General features: G+C 43.6%; 1 protein-coding gene across 1 annotated transcript in view; it reads right to left on the reverse strand.

Moving 5' to 3' along the window:
- Positions 1–19,426, reverse strand: part of LOC124722046 (Hermansky-Pudlak syndrome 3 protein) — a 166,455-nt gene that overhangs the window by 114,514 nt on the left and 32,515 nt on the right. Inside the window, exon 4 of the mRNA XM_047247236.1 lies at positions 17,427–17,694. Within this exon, the coding sequence (XP_047103192.1) occupies positions 17,427–17,694 (268 nt within the window). The remainder of the gene's footprint in view (positions 1–17,426; positions 17,695–19,426) is intronic.

Here is a 19,426-nt window from a genome sequence, read left to right on the forward strand (position 1 = left end):
GAAATGAGGAACATCCTACCCAAGATCCCTTTCACCACTCCTAAAGTGGTATTCCTTCACACACACACACCCTACACAAGGTCACAGGGATTACATCCCTGTGGAAGACACAGGTGCAAGATATGTCCAATCCACCCACCCAGCACTTCCTACTCTGTTCCTGGCACAGGCTTATCCTATCCCATCAGAGGCAGGGCCACCAGTGCCCTGCTAGCAACCATGTCATGTACCAACTCTGCTGCAATCACTGTACAACTTTTTATGCTGGTGTGACAACCCACTAGCTGTCCGCCAGAGTGAATGGCTGCTGCCAAACTGTGACCAGGAACAAAGTTGACCACTCAGTTGTACAACATGCAGCTGAGCACAACATGCTTGATTTCAATGGCTGCTTCACAGTCTGGACCACCTGGAGGCTTCATTCCACCACCAGCTTTTCTGAACTATGCAGATGGCAACACATCCTCTGTCTTGCCACTCCTTCACAAACCACATCACCTTCCACGTGCGCTGCACCCTACCAGCTATAGTACCCATGCACCTGTCACCTCTCTCACTGGATTCCTAGCTAGCAAACCTGATACCTCACTCCAAGCCAATAGCAACCCACCCCAATCCCTCTTCCTGCCTCTCCCATCTCTATTAAGCCAACACTAGTCCACCTGCCAAAATGCAATCCTGGCATTGTGCATCCAGCTGGCAATATGTAAGAACACAGGTGTGTGTGTGTGTGTGTGTGTGTGTGTGTGTGTGTGTGTGTGCTTTTGTTTGTTTATATATACACCCATGCATGCACGCGCATGGCGCCCTCCCTGCCCTCCACACACACACACACACACACACACACACACACACACACACACACACACACACACACACAAAAAAATCTCTCTCTCTCTTTCTCTCTCTCTAGCTCAACAAAGAATTTCTTCTGAAAGCTAGCTAGTTTTTTTTCTGTGTGTGTGAATGTAACGACTTCAGTGGGTGGTCTCCTTTAGCCCTAATTATTTACATTCTACCAGAACTTTCCCACATATTTAAGAACTTATGCTCTTACATGAATTCTTTAAACAGATCAAAATAACATGCAGAATAGTTCAGTGGTCATACTGGCATAAAAAAGAAAGATGACACAAGGAAGGACAAAATAATGAATTTTATCTTCCACAATTGTTTCACTGTGGACAAATTGTAATACGGTTCCACACTCCTATCATCATTTGAATGCTAGAATGACAAATATTGAAGAAAGTATTCAGGACACGGAAAATAAATGGGACATGATGAGCTATCTGTGTTACGTGAAAGAACAGAGATCAACTAGCTCTGTTCATCATTCATGAGATCCAGAGCATCATTATAGGTATCCATAATGATGCTGTTTCCCTGGCCTTCAGAAAGGCAGTTCATACAGTTCTGCATTGTCATCTAGTGAACAAAATACGAGTTTACCAAGTACTGGATGAGATTTTGATTGGATTCAAGGCTTCCTTGTAGATGGAATTCAATATGTTGCTCTTAATGGGACAAAATCGACACATGTAAAGGTAATTTCAGGACTATGCCAAAGAAGTGTGATAAGACCATTACTATTTATAATATACAGGGGTGAAGAAACATTGCTGCACTTGTTGGTTGGCATGTGATTCCTCATCCCAGCTCAAGACAACAGTGTAGCTAGAAAAACCTAGCCCTGCCAACAGGTTTAACAGAAATGTGATTTTAAAAAATGAGGCTCTGGCAACGCCGTAACTGCATGCAGTGTGGCCAAGAACAGGTAGCATGGATTCTGTGCTGTGCTGGAGTTGTTTCATTAGCTCAGTGTGATGAGGCAATTCTGTGGGGAATGATATTACAAAGTTGCTGAGGTTCGAGTCGCGTTCATGCCAAAACTTTTTTTTTTTCCCTTTTCCCTTTTTTTCCAGCGGCACACATTAAAAGAGAAAAGCTGTGCATCACAGAAGAAAGGTTCACTATTGAAATTGTGAGATATTATGTTCCAGGAAGATATATTACTTCCTCCCATATACTGCTCACAGAATGACCACAATGAAAAATCAGAGAACTTGGAGCTAATACAGAGGCTTACTGACAAACACTCTTCCCACTCACCATCTGTGAATGGAACAGGGAATGGGGAGGGGGGGGGGGGGGCAGAAGCTAGTGGTACCAGAAGCAACTCTCTGTCATATATTGTAAGGTGATTTTCAGGGTACAGGTGTAGAAGTATCTTAGTTAATACCAGAGAGCTTTCTCTTGTTGCATAAATTAACTACTTAGGTGGGCCTCACATATTTGCCTTTTGAAGTTGTGTGCATTTGTTAAATACCTATTTTCATAGCTACAACCACCCAGAGGTGTCTTGACTAAGATTTTACTGAAGATAAAAGTAACCAAGTCAATATTGTCATTCATGAGTAAATAATCTTTACGGCTTAAGCCGCAAGTATGCTTTTACGTATCAAGTGAGTGTTTGGTGAGCACATAAATCACTGTCGACATCTACGCCATTCTGCACTCATAAGATCTGTTTTACACTCTAAAAGGCGGAAAATATCATAGTGATGTTGATCACACACTACTTGCAAACTCCACTACATCACAGATAAAAGTTCTAGTTTTAGGTACATCATTTCACCTGCACAAATGCCAACAGTCACCTTTCAGTACTTCAAGTGCCCCTGCCATCCTCCAAAGCTACCTTCAACAGCTGCCTCAGAAAATCCCAGGATGCTGCAACTGACTGGACAAAATTATTATTTCGCAATAGAATAGAAGGCTCAAAACAGAGACTTTGAGTGTCCTTGCAGCATAGGATTGAGACCTGTTGGGATGCCCTAAATGGGTCAAATGAGGACTACGGATGCTGCTACCCAGGTATGTGGCTGTGTGCGTGTGTGTGTGGGGGGGGGGGGGGGGAGGGGGGCATATGAGGGGTTTTTCAGATTATGCGACTCTCCATCCAACGCATACAACAATAGCTGTATGAGACACCAACGTATCAGTGTAAAATCCAAAGAAATGACCATTACATCTATATACACACTTTGCAATCCACTACATGGACACATGGCAGAGGGTACCACATACGATATTTCCTTTCCTGTTCCACTCACAAATATAGCGAGGGAAAAATGACTATCTATATGCCTCTGAATGAGTTCTAATTTCTCTCATCTTATCTTCACGATCCTTATGCAAAATGTATGCTGGTGGCAGTATAATCGATCTCCAGTCAGCCTCAAATGCCGGTTCTCAAAATTCCCGCAATAGCACATCATGAAAAGTGTTGTCTTTCCTCAATAGATTCCCAACTGAATTCATGTAGCATCACCATAATACTTAAGTGCTGATTGAATGTACCAGTAACAAACGTAGCAGCACACCACTGAATTGCCTTCGATGTCTTCTCTTCATCCAACTTGGTAGGGACCCCAAACACTTAAGCAGTACACAAGAATGGGTCACACTAGTGTTCAATACATCTCCTTTGTACATACACTACTGGCCATTAAAATTGCTACACCACGAAGATGACGTGCTACAGACGTGAAATTTAACCGACAGTAAGAAGATGCTGTGATATGAAAATGATTAGCTTTTCAGAGCATTCACACAAGGTTGGCGCTGGTGGCGACACCCACAACGTGCTGACATGAGGAGAGTTTCCAACCGATTTCTCATACACAAACAGCAGTTGACTGGCGTTGCCTGGTGAAACGTTGTTGTGATGCCTCGTGTAAGGGGGAAAAATGCCTACCATCACATTTCCGACTTTGATAAAGGTCAGATAGTAGCCTATCGCGATTGCGGTTTATCGTATCGCCACATTGCTGCTCGCGTTGGTCGAGATCCAATGACTGTTAGCAGTATATGAAATCAGTGGGTTCAGGAGGGTAATACGGAATGCCGTGCTGGGTCCCAACGGCCTCATATCACTAGCAGTCGAGATGACAGGCATCTTATCCGCATGGCTGTAACAGATCGTGCAGCCATGTCTCACTCCCTGAGTCAACAGATGGGGACATTTGGAAGACAACAACCATCTGCACGAACAGTTCGACAACGTTTGCAGCAGCATGGACTATCAGCTCGGAGACCAAGGCTGCGGTTACCCTTGACACTGCATCACAAACAGGAGCGCCTGTGACGGTGTACTCAATGATGAAAATGGGTGCACGAATGGCAAAACGTAATTTTTTTGGATGAATCCAGCTTCTGTTTACACCATCATGATGGTCTCACCCGCATTTGGCGACATCGTGATGAACGCAGATTGGAAGTGTGTATTCATCATCGCATACTGGTGTTTCACCCAGCGTGATGGTATGGGGTGCCATTGGTTACATGTCTCGGTCACCTCTTGTTCGCACTGACGGCACTTTGAACAGTGGACGTTACATTTCAGATGTGTTACGACCCGTGGCTCTACCCTTCATTCGATCCCTGCTAAACCCTACATTTCAGCACGATAATGCACGACCGCATGTTGCAGGTTCTGTACGGGCATTTCGGGATACAGAAAATGTTTGACTGCTGCCCTGGCCAGCACATTCTCCAGATCTCTCACCAATTGAAAACATCTGGTCAATGGTGGATGAGCAACTGGCTCATCACAATACGCCAGTCACTACTCTTGATGAACTGTGGTATCGTGTTGAAGCTGCATGGGCAGCTGTACCTGTACACGCCATCCAAGCTCTGTTTGACTCACTGCCCAGACGTATTGAGGCCGTTATTACGGCCAGAGGTGGTTGTTCTGGGTACTGATTTCTCAGGATCTATGTACCTAGATTGCGTGAAAATGTAATCACATGTCAGTTCTAGTATAATATATTTGTCCAATAAATACCCATTTATCATCTGCATTTCTTCTTGGTGTAGCAATTTTAACGGCCAGTAGTGTATAAGAGCCACAGTTTCCCAAAATTCTCCCAATAAAATGAAGTGGAGCACTCGCTTTCCCTACTGCCAACCTGACAATATCATCCCATTGTGTATCACCATGCAACATTACGCCTCGTTATTTAATTGATATGATTGTGTCAATCAGTACATTACTAATGCTGCATTCAAACATTACAGGATTTTTTTCCTACTCATCTAAATTAATTTCTGTTTTTCTGCATGTAGAGTGCGCTGCCATTCATCACACCAACTACAAATTCTGTCTAAGTAATCTTGTATCCTCCTACAGTCACTCAATGACACACCAGTGTCATCAACAAACAACCATAAATTGCTGTTCACCATGTCCGTCAGATCATTTATCTATATTGAGCATAAGAGCGGTCTCATCAAACTTCCATGGGGTGCTCAAGACACTACTGTTGTATGTGATGAACCCTCCCCATTGAGGACAATGTATTGGGTTCTACAACTCAAAAAGACTTTGAGCCACTCACATATCTGGAAACATATACCATATGCTTGTAATTTTGTTAACAGTCTGCAGCGAGGCACCAAGTCAAATAGTTTCTGGAAGTCTATGAATATGGAAATTGCCTGCTGCCCTGCATACATGGTATGTATGATATCATGTGAGAAAAGGGCAAACTGACTTTTGCATGAGCGATACTTTCTGAACCCATGTTGATATGTGCACAAAAGCCCTTCCATCTCATGGAAATTTAATGTATTCAAAATAAGAATGTGTTCAAGAATTCCGTAGCAAACCAATGTTAAGGATATTGGTCTGTAATTTTGCAGGTCTGTTTTTTTTTACCCTTCTTACACACAGGAATTTGCCTGTGCACTTTTCCAGTCACTTGGGACTTCGCGCTGGGCAAGAGATTTGTGATAAATGCAAGCTAAGTAAGGGGCCACAGTCGTAGAGTATTCTCTGTAAAACCAAAGTAGGATCCCATCTGGAGCTGGGGACTCACTTTCAACTCTTTCAGTTGCTTCTCTATGCCAGAAGTGCCTATTACTATGTCATCCATATGGGAGTCTGTGTGACAGTCAAATAATAGTATGCTTGTATCATCCTCCTGTGTGAATGATTTCTTAAATGTGAAATTTAAAACTTCAACTTTCCTTTTACTGTCTTCCATTGCCACACCAGAATGATCAATGAATGGATAGAACCCTTTGACTTGCTTAGTGATTTTATGTATGACCAGCATTTTCTTGGGTTCCCAGCAAGATCTTCCAGTAAAGAATGATGATGGAAATTGTTGTATGCTTTGTGGATTGATCTTTTTAGAGATGCAAAGATTTCTACTAACTTTTGTCTCTCAACATTTCTGTGTTCTTTTTTAATCCAAGAGCACAGCAGTCTCTGTTTCCTCAGCATTTTCCGAATTTGATCATTAAATCATGGAGGGTGTTTCCATCCTTAATCCACTTGTGTCTCCAAAACATGATTTATAATTAGTTTAAATTTTGGCCATAGTTCCTTTATATCCATCATACTGGAAGTGAACGATGTCCATTCATTGTCTTAGTGGGATGCTAACAACTGCTTATCTACTTTTTCTAGTGTAAATACTCTTCCAGCCATCAACACAATGATGACATTATGATCACTAGTCCCTGTTTCTATACTGACACTGCCAATAATTTCAGGTCTGTTTATAGTTACAAGGTCTAAAATATTTCCATTGTGTGTGGGTTGTCCAACTGGTTGTTCATGGTAGTTTTCAGAAAATGTGTTCAAAAGGACTTCACAACACTGTCTGCTTGTACCAGCTGCAGTGAATCCATATATGTCCCACTCTGTATTTGGTTGATTAGAGTTGTTGTCAACTAATACCAATTGTTCTGGCTATTTCTGTGCTACTGAGTGTAGACTTTCCTTGAATAATTCTACAATTGTTATGGCAGAATTAGATGGCCAGTTAACACATCTGATAATTGATTTGAGTTCACCATGGCCTTCTACTCATGTCCAGATAACTTCACACTCAGACTTAATTTTGACCTCAATAGACATAATATTTTCACTGACAGCAATGAACACTCCCTCTTCAATGGCAATTAATCTATATTTTCAATATAATTCCACACCTTGCTAAATATTTTGGACTTTCTACTTTGGTTTCAGCCAGCCCTTGGTTCTGTGAATAATTTTAAATTTTAGTGCAAACAACTTTCCTGGAGGGCAGTAAGAACAGAAAATTTGCTTCGCATACTTTGCCAATTTATTGTTAAAATTTTGAAAGTCAAAGTGTGTCTACTTTGTACACAATCTGATTTTGCTCTCTGCTTATCAACTGGCACACATTCATCGGAGGACCTCAAACTACTGCTTAGCCTAAAAAACCACCATGTGTACTTCACAAATACTCTGCTACCTGAGTAGCTACTTCTTATGTGTGGTGCATTCCTGGCCTATCAAGAGGAGTAATACAACTCTCCACTCCATAGCATATGTCCAGAAATCAGCAGCCATGATCTTCACAGAATCAACAGAGCTTCTGGCTGAGACTGTTCACTTGGCTCCAAACCAAAGGAAGTTGATCAACTCTGTGTACAATGCTGCACAATGCGAGCTCTGCTTGCTAGCAGTGAGTGAGGCCAGCAGTCTTCACCACTTCCACCAGCTGCCCATATGAACACAGTATGGCCTCAGAACCTAAGGGACAGGTGTCACTGGTGTCAATATGAGCAACAACTTTCAGACTGCTGCATCCTTTACCTTCAATAGCCAAAAGCAGGGCTCCTCCACATCTCAGATGAGGCCTCCCCAGCAAACACACTGAAGGCACAATGGCATTATTTCCAGTCCTGGACACTATCTAGGGATTTTCCATAATGCACCTAACATTGGAGCTTCTGATAACCAGTACAGCCCTCCGTCTGTGTGCCTGCTCAGACCTCAATGAAGGAGTGACCACCTGTCCAGTCACAGAGTGAATGTACGAGGCCAGACAGCCAGCCTCCACATTCATGCTCTGCTTCAAGCGATGTGACCGTGTAACAACCCATCACTCACCCTGCAGTGAACGCAGACCCCAAAATGAGCCCCAACAGCAAAGCCTGTGGGCAAAACAAGAGACACCTGAGGTGTCCATGCATCATGCCACTTTCTCTGCTGCCACCATATCCTGAGGTAGCAGCCTGCAGATGGCTGACAGTGGCGATAATAGCCCCCAGCTGCTTCCGGACTGTGGCCAACTCCTCTTGTGCACACACACCATATCCATCCTACTAACTTAGGAACTTACAGGTGACAGAATTAAAATCCTAGAGATAAACTATTGAAGCATTCACAATGAAGTGTCAGAGTCTGAAGTGCTTGTGAAAGCAATGGAGTTTTCAAAATACTAAATACAGAAAGCTGGTTAAAACCCAAGATTGGTAGCAGTGAGATGTTTAGAAAAAATTAAGTGTATATCAAAAGGATAGACTAATGGGAAATAGCTGTGGTATATTTGTCCCATTAGACAAGAAACTATAATACACCAAGATCAAAATTGAAACTGCGTGTGAGTCTGTTTGGGCAAAAGTCAGTTTCAAGGTTGGACATCAAGTTAAAACAAAAAAATGCCTAAGATATAATTTCATTTAAAATTACACTTACTCTCTGCCATTTTCACTCACATTCATCTACAATCATACCCAAACATGGCGTGCACAATGAAATTGATAATGATTATGAGGCAGTTGCAGCAGCAGTGATTATCAAAGTAGAAAGGGCAACTAAAACAAGTAGAAAAAATTATATAATCAACAAACTAGATAAAGAGGTAGTGTCATGCAAAATGTAGTGTCCTATGACTACAGTATCAATGGGTAACAACTGGAGCTGGTTAACTCATACGAAGACCTGGGTGTAACACTTTGCAGGAATATGAAATGGAATTACCACAAAGGTTCAGTCATAGGTAGAACAGGTGGCAGACTTCAGTTTATTGGTAGAATACTAGGGAAATTAAATATGCTCATACATGAGTTTGCTTGCAAAATACTTATGTGACCCATCCTAGAATACATCTCCACAGTGTAGGGCCCATATCAAATAACACTAACAGGTGATATTTAGTATATAAAAATAAGAGTAGCAGGCATAGTCACACATTTGTTTGGGACATGGGACGGCATCATGGATATGCTGAAAAAACTGAACTAAGGGATGCTTGAATAATGTCATAAACTATCCTGGGACCGCCTACTTACAAAGTTTCTACAACCAACTTTAAGTGAGGAATCCAGGAATATACTAAAACTACCTCTGTATCACTCCCATGAGAATTGCAAAAACAAGACTACACTGTTACAGCATACACAGAGGTATTGATGCAAACATTCCTCCAACATTCCATATGTGAATGGAACAGGAAGAAGCTATAATAACTGATAATGTGGGAAGTACCCACCACCATGCACATCACAATGATTTGCAGAATGTGGTTGTGGATGTAGATATAAAGAGTGAAACTGGGTCTGACAGCATCACTTTCTGCCAATACAGCAGACATAGCACTTCCACTGTCCTGATTCATAAACCTCAGCTGTTAGAAGACTGCTCATCGGTCCCCCTTGTGGGCCTGTGGATGTGAACAGATACTGTCATTTGCAACTAAAGATGGTCAAACAACAGATTACCTCAAACATTACTGAATGGAACACTGTAAAGTCCAAACGAGTGACTACATGTGTTGAGCACCCATTAACTGCAACATACAAGTGACTAAATGTGGTTCGAGATCAAATTAAGTTGCTCCATTAGTTTAGTTCTGTTCCTTCAGATTCACATTTATAACGCTTCGGCCCACTTTAGCCTACTGCTCTAAGATTCTTATCATCACTGACAAGCAGCAAGCCTTTGGGTCATTTCATGATTTAGCATATCACTGTGCAGGAGCTGTGCTAGTCTGCTCCAGCTCTGTATTATTTCAAACACATTAAAGGAAAGTCCCTGGTGGAATATACATAATTTAACAAGTTCCTCATTCAGGCCACAAAGAGCCAATGAATGTCTATTGACTGCCATGTCATCTCCTGCCTTGTGGCATCATGCAGATGTGGTATGGAGGGTGGTTATGTCAGCACACGGCTCTCCCGGCCGTTTTGCAGACTTTTGAAACCATGAAGTCACTACCATTCGGCCAAGTAGCTCCTCACTTGGCATCACGAAGCTGAGTGCACCCATTACCAAGAAAAAATCATTGGCAGTACTGGTAATTGAACCCAGGTCCTCTGCCTGGCAGCCACCTACACTGACCACTCAGCTACTGTGGCAGACTGGATTATACATAATGGAAGGAGTAAAGGTAAAACTCACCATGTATCTGTGGCATTGAGTCATTGATTGTCACATAAATAAGGCTGAGAACATTTCTGAGCTTTCAGATCGAACAGAATGCACATATAACCTGCATGGCTACATTGTCCCAGCCACCTACATTGTACTGACACACCAGCTCAAGCTAAATACTTTCGATTCTCATGAACTCCATGTGGTGTCACCGCCAGACACCACACTTGCTAGGTGGTAGCCTTTAAATCGGCCGCGGTCCGTAGTATATGTCGGACCCGCATGTCGCCACTATCAGTGATTGCAGACCGAGCGCCGCCACACAGCAGGTCTAGAGACACTTGTCGGACCCGCATGTCGCCACTATCAGTGATTGCAGACCGAGCGCCGCCACACAGCAGGTCTAGAGACACTTCCTAGCACTCGCCCCAGTTGTTCAACCGACTTCGCTAGTGATGGTTCACTGACAAAATACGCTCTCATTTGCCGAAACGATAGTTAGCATAGCCTTCAGCTATGTCATTTGCTACGACCTAGCAAGGCGCCATTACCAGTTACTATCGATACTGTAAAACATGTACCGTCAAGAGCGACGTTCACCATTTATGGATTAAAGTTAAGTATTCCACCAGCTACGTCAGTTTTTTCTAAGTCTCATTTCCTTGTCCTGGTCCAGACCTCATGCCAGCCTGCGTGAGCTAAAACGCGTGCCTTTCGGCTTCCTCTAGTAGTACCGGGTTGGCTCTCTTGCCAACCCACAACATTTGGCGACAAGGCCACACCGTGTTCGTAACTATACTGCTCTGATCTACTTGTGTAATGGCTTCATCACCATCTCCAGATGTACTGTCCGAATTTTATCGCTTACAGAATCAGCAGACGCAGGCCTTACTGGATGCCCTTGGACAGCTCGTCCAGGGTCAACGTGCAATGCAAAACGATGCGGCAGCCGCCGCTCTACCGCTAACGCAGCAACAACACGCAATTGCACCAACTTTTCGTCCTTTTGATGCTGCAATGGAAAGCTGGACGGAGTGGTCACGCCAATTTGGATTCCATCTCGCCGCCTACAGAATTCAAGGTAACGAGCGGCAGTCTTTTCTCCTTTCCTCCGTCGGCGTACAAACGTACCGTGTGATAGTCAAATTATTTCCCCGATGCGACGTAGCAACTCTGTCCTATGACGAAATTTTGTCTGGATTAGATGCATATTTCAAAGAATCAGTATATGTAGTTGGGAAAAGGTATACCTTCTTTCGTACAAAACGTACGGCAGGTCAGACTAATCGGGAGTGGGTTGGTACCTTGCAAGGCCTTACTAGGGATTGTGCTTTTGAGTGTCAATGTGGACTCCCTTATTCAGATACTATGGTGCATGATGCAATTGCACAGAACGTTTCTGATGTTCGTATACGGGAACAGATTTTGAAACTAGTCAATACCTCTCTTCAACAAGTGACGGACATATTGGATCAGCAGGACACACTTGACTTTGCTCAGGAATCATTTGAAACTTCGCCACTCGTGTGTCAGGTTAACCAGCCCGCCAGGCAAGCTGCACGGAACAGTAAACAGTCCTTGCGCTCGGCCGCACCAAAGCCGCCTGGCTCTCAGCCACGTGTACCGCGCCGGCAAGCAAATGCAGTGCTAAAATCATGCCCGCGGTGTGCTACTAGGCATTCGCGTGAGAACTGCCTGTCACGCCAAGCTATTTGCTTTTTCTGTAATAAAAAAGGACATGTTCAACGTGTTTGCCGGAAAAAGTTCAAATCGGAAGCTCAAAACCATTCCAGGCCCTTTGCTTCGCACCGGAATCGGAATCGAACCAAGGATACTCAGGCTCGCGACACTTTGCCCATGGAAATTCATGTAGTTCATGCCACTCCGCCCAGTGCCACTCTCTCTAACAGTGACTGTGTTCATCCCACAAATAGTGTGCGTCGACATCGCAGGAACTCCCGTCAAGTCGCAAGTGATTTTGTACCAGTGTCAGTTCACGTTGCACGAGACAGTCACTCTTGTCGTCAGCAGGACAATAAACTTTTTGTGGACTTGGACATTAATGGCAAAGTGATACCATTCCAGCTTGATACCGGGACTGCAGTTTCACTGATCAATCAAAACACTTACAAACTGCTGGGCACACCTCCGTTGCGTGCCGCAAATGTTAAGTTAAGTACCTATTTAGGTCACAAGCTCCCTGTGTTAGGACAGTGCAGCCTTCTTGCAACATACAAGGGACACACAAAACTTGTGTCATTTTACGTCCTTCGTTCTTCTTCTGCAGTGAACTTGTTTGGTTTCGATTTATTTCAGTTGTTTAACTTGTCTATAGTAAATCAGGCCTATCAGTGAACCAGACTGTGCCTTCAGACAGTGTTTCTCGTCTATGTGAAGAATTTGCAGACATTTTTGCACTGGGCCTCGGTTGCGCTAAGAACTATAAAGCACATTTGGAACTGAAAGTAAACGCGCAACCGAAATTTTTCAGAGCGCGCAATGTTCCCCACGCATTGCGTGATGCGGTCGCAAAAACATTACATGATTTGGAATCACAAGGTGTCATTGAACGTGTGCAGGCTTCTCTCTGGGCATCACCCTTAGTAATTTTGCCAAAACCTTCCGGAAAATTGAGACTTTGTGTGGACTTCAAGGCAACAGTGAATCCACAACTAGTGCCTGCAACTTTTCCTTTACCCCGTCCGGAAGATCTTTTTGACAAACTGTGCCCGGGTAAATATTTTTCGAAGCTGGACCTAGCAGATGCGTACTTGCAAATACCGGTGGACGAAGAATCCCAGCGCATTTTGGTGGTTAACACGCATCTTGGTTTGTATCGATTCAAACGACTGCCATTCGGGTGTGCATCCGCCCCTGCATTGTTTCAGCAATATCTACAAACTGTTTGTGCATCGGTCCCTACTGCAGCAAACTATCTGGACGATATTGTGATCTCCGGAAAGACGGAAGAAGAACATTTAGCCAATCTCAGAACATTATTTCAGGTCTTGCGACAAAATGGTCTTCGCTTGCGGAAGGACAAATGTGTGTTTTTTGCTCGTGACTTGCCCTATCTGGGACATGTACTCAATGCCCAAGGCATACATCCCAGTCCAGAGCACCTCCGTGCCATACAAGACTTGCCTTCGCCGCAGAATTTGAAGCAGCTACAGATTGTGCTGGGAAAAATAAATTACAATAACAGATATGTGCTACATGCCTCTTCCATTTCAGCTCCGCTTCATCGCTTACGCCGTAAGGGTGTTCCGTTCATCTGGACGACGGAATGCAAATGCGCCTTTCGCCAGTTGAAATCGGCATTGCTTTCCAATACTTGCCTTACGCCATTCGATCCCCAGAAGCCCCTTTTGTTGATGGTGGATGCATCGGATTTCGGGATCGGTGCTGTGCTTGCGCACAAAGATGGATCGCACGATCGTCCTATTGCCTTTGCGTCCAAATTGCTCTCGTCTGCACAAAGAAATTATTCACAGATCGAGAAAGAAGCATTGGCTCTCATCTTTGGTGTTACAAAGTTTCATGATTTCTTGTATGGTCGTCACTTTACCATCATCACAGACCACAAACCTTTGACATCGCTTTTTCATCCGACCAAGCCTGTACCTCCACGTACAGCGCAGAAATTCATTCGCTGGTCTATTTTCCTCTCGCAGTACCGCTACGATATCTTGTATCGATCCACTGCTCAGCACGGAAACGCCGATGCGTTGTCCCGTTTGCCTGTTGCTGAGGATAGAGCATTTGATTCCTCCGAACTTGCTTGCATGTTCATTGATTCGGAAACCGATGACATGGTCGAATCGTTTCAGATTGATTTTCGTCGTGTAGCTACAGCCACAGGTGCCGACCCTGTCCTTGCTACCCTTCTGCGTTTTGTTGCTACACAATGGCCCTTGTCAAAGTCACGGATCGGGGATCTGTTGGTTTGCCGATTTTTTGCTCACAAGGAGAGACTTTTTGTACGACGTGGTGTTTTGCTGTTGCATTCTGATAATTATCAGTCCAGGGTCGTGGTCCCACGTTCGTTACAGTCATCTGTCTTACAGCTTCTCCACCAAGGACATTGGGGTATAGTGAGAACGAAACAACTTGCTCGTCAGCACTGTACTTGGTTCGGAATCGATGCCGCGATTACGAATATGTGCTCTTCTTGCATGGTGTGTGCCGAACAACAATCAGCACCACCGCGGAAATTCTTTGCATGGCCACAAGCCACTTCCCCTTGGCAATGCTTACACATTGATTTTGCTGGTCCATTCTGGAATGTTCGATGGTTGGTTGTGGTAGATTCATTCAGTAATTTTCCTTTTGTTGTCCGGATGTCTTCCATGACGTTATCTGCCACCATCCAAGCATTATCCGCTATCTTTTGCATTGAAGGTCTTCCACAGACTATAGTTTCCGACATGGCCCACAATTCATGTCCGCAGAATTTCAGTCATTCTGCAAGGCCAATGGTATTCAACATCTGACGTCCGCGCCGTTTTCGCCACAGTCAAATGGTGCCGCTGAGTGTTTGGTCAGGACTTTCGAGTCACAGATGTTGAAGTTGAAAGAGTCGCATTCTCGGGAGGACGCGTTATTGCTCTTTTTGTCCTCGTATTGCTCTCAGCCCCGAGATGGTCGCTCGCCGGCTGAGTTGCTCCACGGTCGCCCTCATCGAACCTTGATGTCTTTGCTACATCCGCCGCATCAGGTTCCTGTGCAGCGGCAGACACCTGCTTTTGCTCCAGGCGACGTTGTCTACTATCGTCACTATCGAGGTTCACGGCGTTGGCTCGAAGGGCGCATTCTTCGCTGCCTCGGCCGCACTATGTATCTGGTTTTGGGGGCCTCTGGTGAGGTGCGTTGGCATCTCAATCAGCTGCGCCTCTGTCGTCGCATGGGATCTGCCGCTCCCCGTCTGCTTTCAGCAACAGAGCCGTCCGGTCAGCGCCCTGGGGACCCATCTACTGGCTCGCCTCAGCCCCAGGTGTTACCGATGCTGCCTTCCATTTTGCCCCATGGCGACGCGCAGTCGCCGCCTGTTCTCCCGCCGGCGACGCCCGCAGTGGACGCATCGCTGCAACCGTCGGGCACCTCCCTGGATCACGCGCCACCGATCGCTTCCCGTGACCAGTTGTCCTCCGACATGGAACTCTTGCCTCCTCTGGACCATATGTCGTCTTCGCCCGTCGGGTGCTCTGGCCCGATGGAGGTCGACCCTTCGGCCCCTCCTGTCTCTCTATGGGCGCATACACCGCATGTTGGCGTGCACCCTGGAGCAGGTTTTCAGGCGTTTCCTAGCTCCCCTCAGTCCGAATGGCAGGGTGCGGGTGGCACAGCCTCGCCTGTTGTTAGGTTCCCCACCTCGTCGCATACGTCAACATGGGGTCCTCCCCACGGCGGGCGGAAGCCTTATGCCACAACCGTCTGCCGATTTGCGGGAGAGGAATGTGGTGTCACCGCCAGACACCACACTTGCTAGGTGGTAGCCTTTAAATCGGCCACGGTCCGTAGTATACATCAGATCCGCATGTCGCCACTATCAGTGATTGCAGACCGAGCGCCGCCACACGGCAGGTCTAGAGACACTTCCTAGGACTTGCCCCAGTTGTTCAACCGACTTTGCAAGCGATGGTTCATTGACAAAATACGCTCCCATTTGCCGAGACAATAGTTAGCATAGCCTTCAGCTACGTCATTTGCTACGACCTAGCAAGGCGTCATTACCAGTTACTATTGATACTGTAAAACATGTACCGTCAAGAGCAACATTCACCATTTATGGATTAAAGTTAAGTATTCCACCAGCTACGTCAGTTTTTTCTAAGTCTCATTTCCTTGTCCTGTTCCAGACCTCACGCCAGCCTGCGTGAGCTAAAACACGTGCCTTTCAGCTTCCTCTAGTAGTACCGGGGTTGGCTCTCTTGCCAACCCACAACACTCCACCCAACACAGTAACCCATCCCAGTTGAGCTGCAGAGCCTGCTGGCACAATGTAGTCAGCCAGGACAATGAAGCCATGCAGGTTGATGTGTATTATGTTTGACTGGAGAAGGATTCATCCAAAATCTCAGCAACATTCTTAGTCTCGTTTATATACCTACTGATGACTTAATGCATCTACTGTACAATGACTTGTTACCTTTAGTTCTGCCATTACTTATTTCAGTTTTAGTATATGCACCACTGAAGCAAGCAATACACTAAATCAAATGTTACATTTTAGCACATACAATGCATTTTAGTACATACAATGGTACGGAGAGAGAGAGGGGGAGGGGGATGGGGAGAGGGAGGGGGAGGCCGGGGCGAGGGATGGGGAGGGGAGGGAGGGGGAGAGGGAGAGCGTTTTAAATGTATTTCAAGTAACTCTAATACACAAATGATGAGATTATTGAGAAAATTTTTCTTGCTAGTAGCTTAGTAGAGAAATAAACAACAAAATTTTTCTTTTGAACAATGGAATGTAACAATATTATGAAAAGGATAGTTGCTACTCACTATATAGCAGAGATGCTGAATCACAGATAGGCACAACAAAAAGACTGTCACAAAATAATCTTTCAGCCAACAAGGCCTTTGTCAAAAATAGATGACAGAGAGACACACACACACACACACACACACACACACACACACACACACACACTCTCTCTCTCTCTCTCTCTCTCTCTCTCTCTCTCTCTCTCTCTCTCTGCCATACACATGACCACAGTCTCTGGCAGCTGTGACTTCGGCTGCCAGAGACTGTGGTTATGTGTGTACAAGTTGCATTCGTGTGAGTGCATGTGTCTGTCATCTATTTTGGACAAAGGCCCTGTTGTTCGAAAGCTTATTTTATGACAATCTTTTTGTCGTGCCTACCCATAACTTAGTATCTCTGCTACATGGTGAGTAGCAACTAGCCTTTTCATAACATTTTTCTTTCAGTATTTTACGTGCATCATTTTACCAGATTAATGGTTAATACATTGAAAGGAAATGTTTGTCAGCACAACTACTAAGAATGAAACAATTTCGATAGCATAATAAAAAATAAAATACTAGACTTCCTTCAGGCACTCTCTAGGCATTCAGTGAATGATGATTCATGACAGTTCAGGACTTTAAGCTGTTTAGTGCCAGAATAGCAGTAAGCAAGCAATCACTGAAATTTTGAAATGAATTAATATAAAGCACAACAATGAAATAGAAACAGAATAAATTCTGCAGTACTTACCATTGTCCTTCTCATTTTTAATGGAAGTATTCTGCACGTTTTTTTCTTTTTCCAACTGTCCCACTTTGAACACATGCAGATACTGTTTGGACATGCAAGCTACAATATCCTCACACATTTCAACTTTCATTGGTGTGAAACACATTTCCAAACTTACTGGAGATTCTTCAAAATCTATAAATTTCTGTCTTGATATATCATGTGCCCTCACTTTAAAATAATAAAGGACCAAAGTTCTGTCAAGGACTACAATCAAATTTCCAGTTACCTGAAATAGTGTCAATAATTTGTTTTCAGTTTGTGAATATATATTACAACAAGCCACACTAAAACACAAAATAATTTTCATAGTGTAACTTATTTGTTACTGTGCATATTAAATGAAAAGGTGAAGCAACTACTTTAAAATACAATGGCAGACTGATGTATAGAGCTGAAAAATGAAAGAACTAATGTAATTTATTTTATATTTTTCATGGAAGATCCATAGCAGTATTTCAATGTTGCTCTGCTGCTTATGACACAGATATTGACTTAAGAGAAGAATATTTGTCAACAGCTTTGAATAAGGGATAAAGCCATTCATCAAATCCACTGAGAAAAATGTTTTAAAACACAACAGAAACTTATTTCCTTCAGATCCCTATCTCTCTCATTCAAATGAATATTTATTCAGTGAAACTATCATTTTTTACAAAATTTAAATGTATGTAACACAGTAACTGAATCATTGATTTGAACACCACAGTTTCTTATGAGGAATGATACTATAGTATAGGAAGTACCATGTATTTGCCTTCCTCCAACCGATGATTCAACTGACTCAACTAGTTCTGGATGAAGCTTCACTTTTGCCTTAAATTAGAATCAGCTTTGTTGTGCAGATTAACTACACCAGGACCTGAAAGTCGTATTAAGTGGCAGAATGCAGTAATGAAATGTTACAGGCATGAGATACACAAGTGGAGAAACCATAAAAGTTAACTACATCTAAAACTCAGACAATATGGATGTACATGGCAGAGATGTCCATATCTTAACTGCAACAGTTTTTACAGAATACAGTGGAAACAAGTGAACCTGTGTGGACATTTGTGTAGTGCTACATTGTGAATGTATAGAAGGCAAATAATATCATACTGTGGCACAAATACATTAATTCCACTAACATTTATAAAACAACTCATGCTTTGTGTCACATGACAGTTTAATATAAAGGCAGACATAGCATTTATGATTCCAAGAAACTTGAAAGAGTTTACTAACTACTTTTTATGGCATTATACAAAATAAATGCAATGGCCTCCTACATGTTAACAGAGTTCAGAGTAATACATTCCAAATTCTATCTTCGGGTAGACAAAGCTGATGAGGATGTTGTCAGAAGTGACAGGGACACACAGATATTCAATGAATCTCGTGGTGGAATACTGGCATTATGAAAATAATTGGTATGTCTGAAAACCTAAATAGAGAGACAGATGGAACAAAGAAGGAAGAAAGATTAGGCTTTAATATCTAACTGACAATGAGGTCAATCAAGACATGGCACAAGCTTGGATTGGGGAAGTAATTTGGCCATGTTCTTTCAAAGAAATCATCCCAGTGTCCTCTTTAACTGATTTTGCAAAATTAGTAGCAAAATAGTGTTGACAAAACAGTCTTCAAAATGTAAATAACATCCTTCTTAATTCTACAACAGTCCCGATGGAGGCCGATTACAAGAGATGTGAGCTTCCTGTGTGAGACTATCAGTTAAACAAGATATTTTATGTTAGTTTGGTTTATAATCAGTCTTGTAAACTGACATACGGCTGGGAGAGCAGTGTGCTGACCACACGCCCCTCCATTTCCACATCCAGTGACGTCTGTGGGCTGAGGACGACACGGTGGCCAGTCAGTACCGTTGGGCCTTCATGCGCTGTTCCAGCAGAGTTTAGTTTAGTTTTTTGGTTTATAATAGATTAATACTTTTAATTATTTTAAAGTAAATCTCTTGT

Source organism: Schistocerca piceifrons, chromosome X (assembly GCF_021461385.2).
Source record: "Schistocerca piceifrons isolate TAMUIC-IGC-003096 chromosome X, iqSchPice1.1, whole genome shotgun sequence".
NCBI lineage: Eukaryota > Metazoa > Arthropoda > Insecta > Orthoptera > Acrididae > Schistocerca > Schistocerca piceifrons.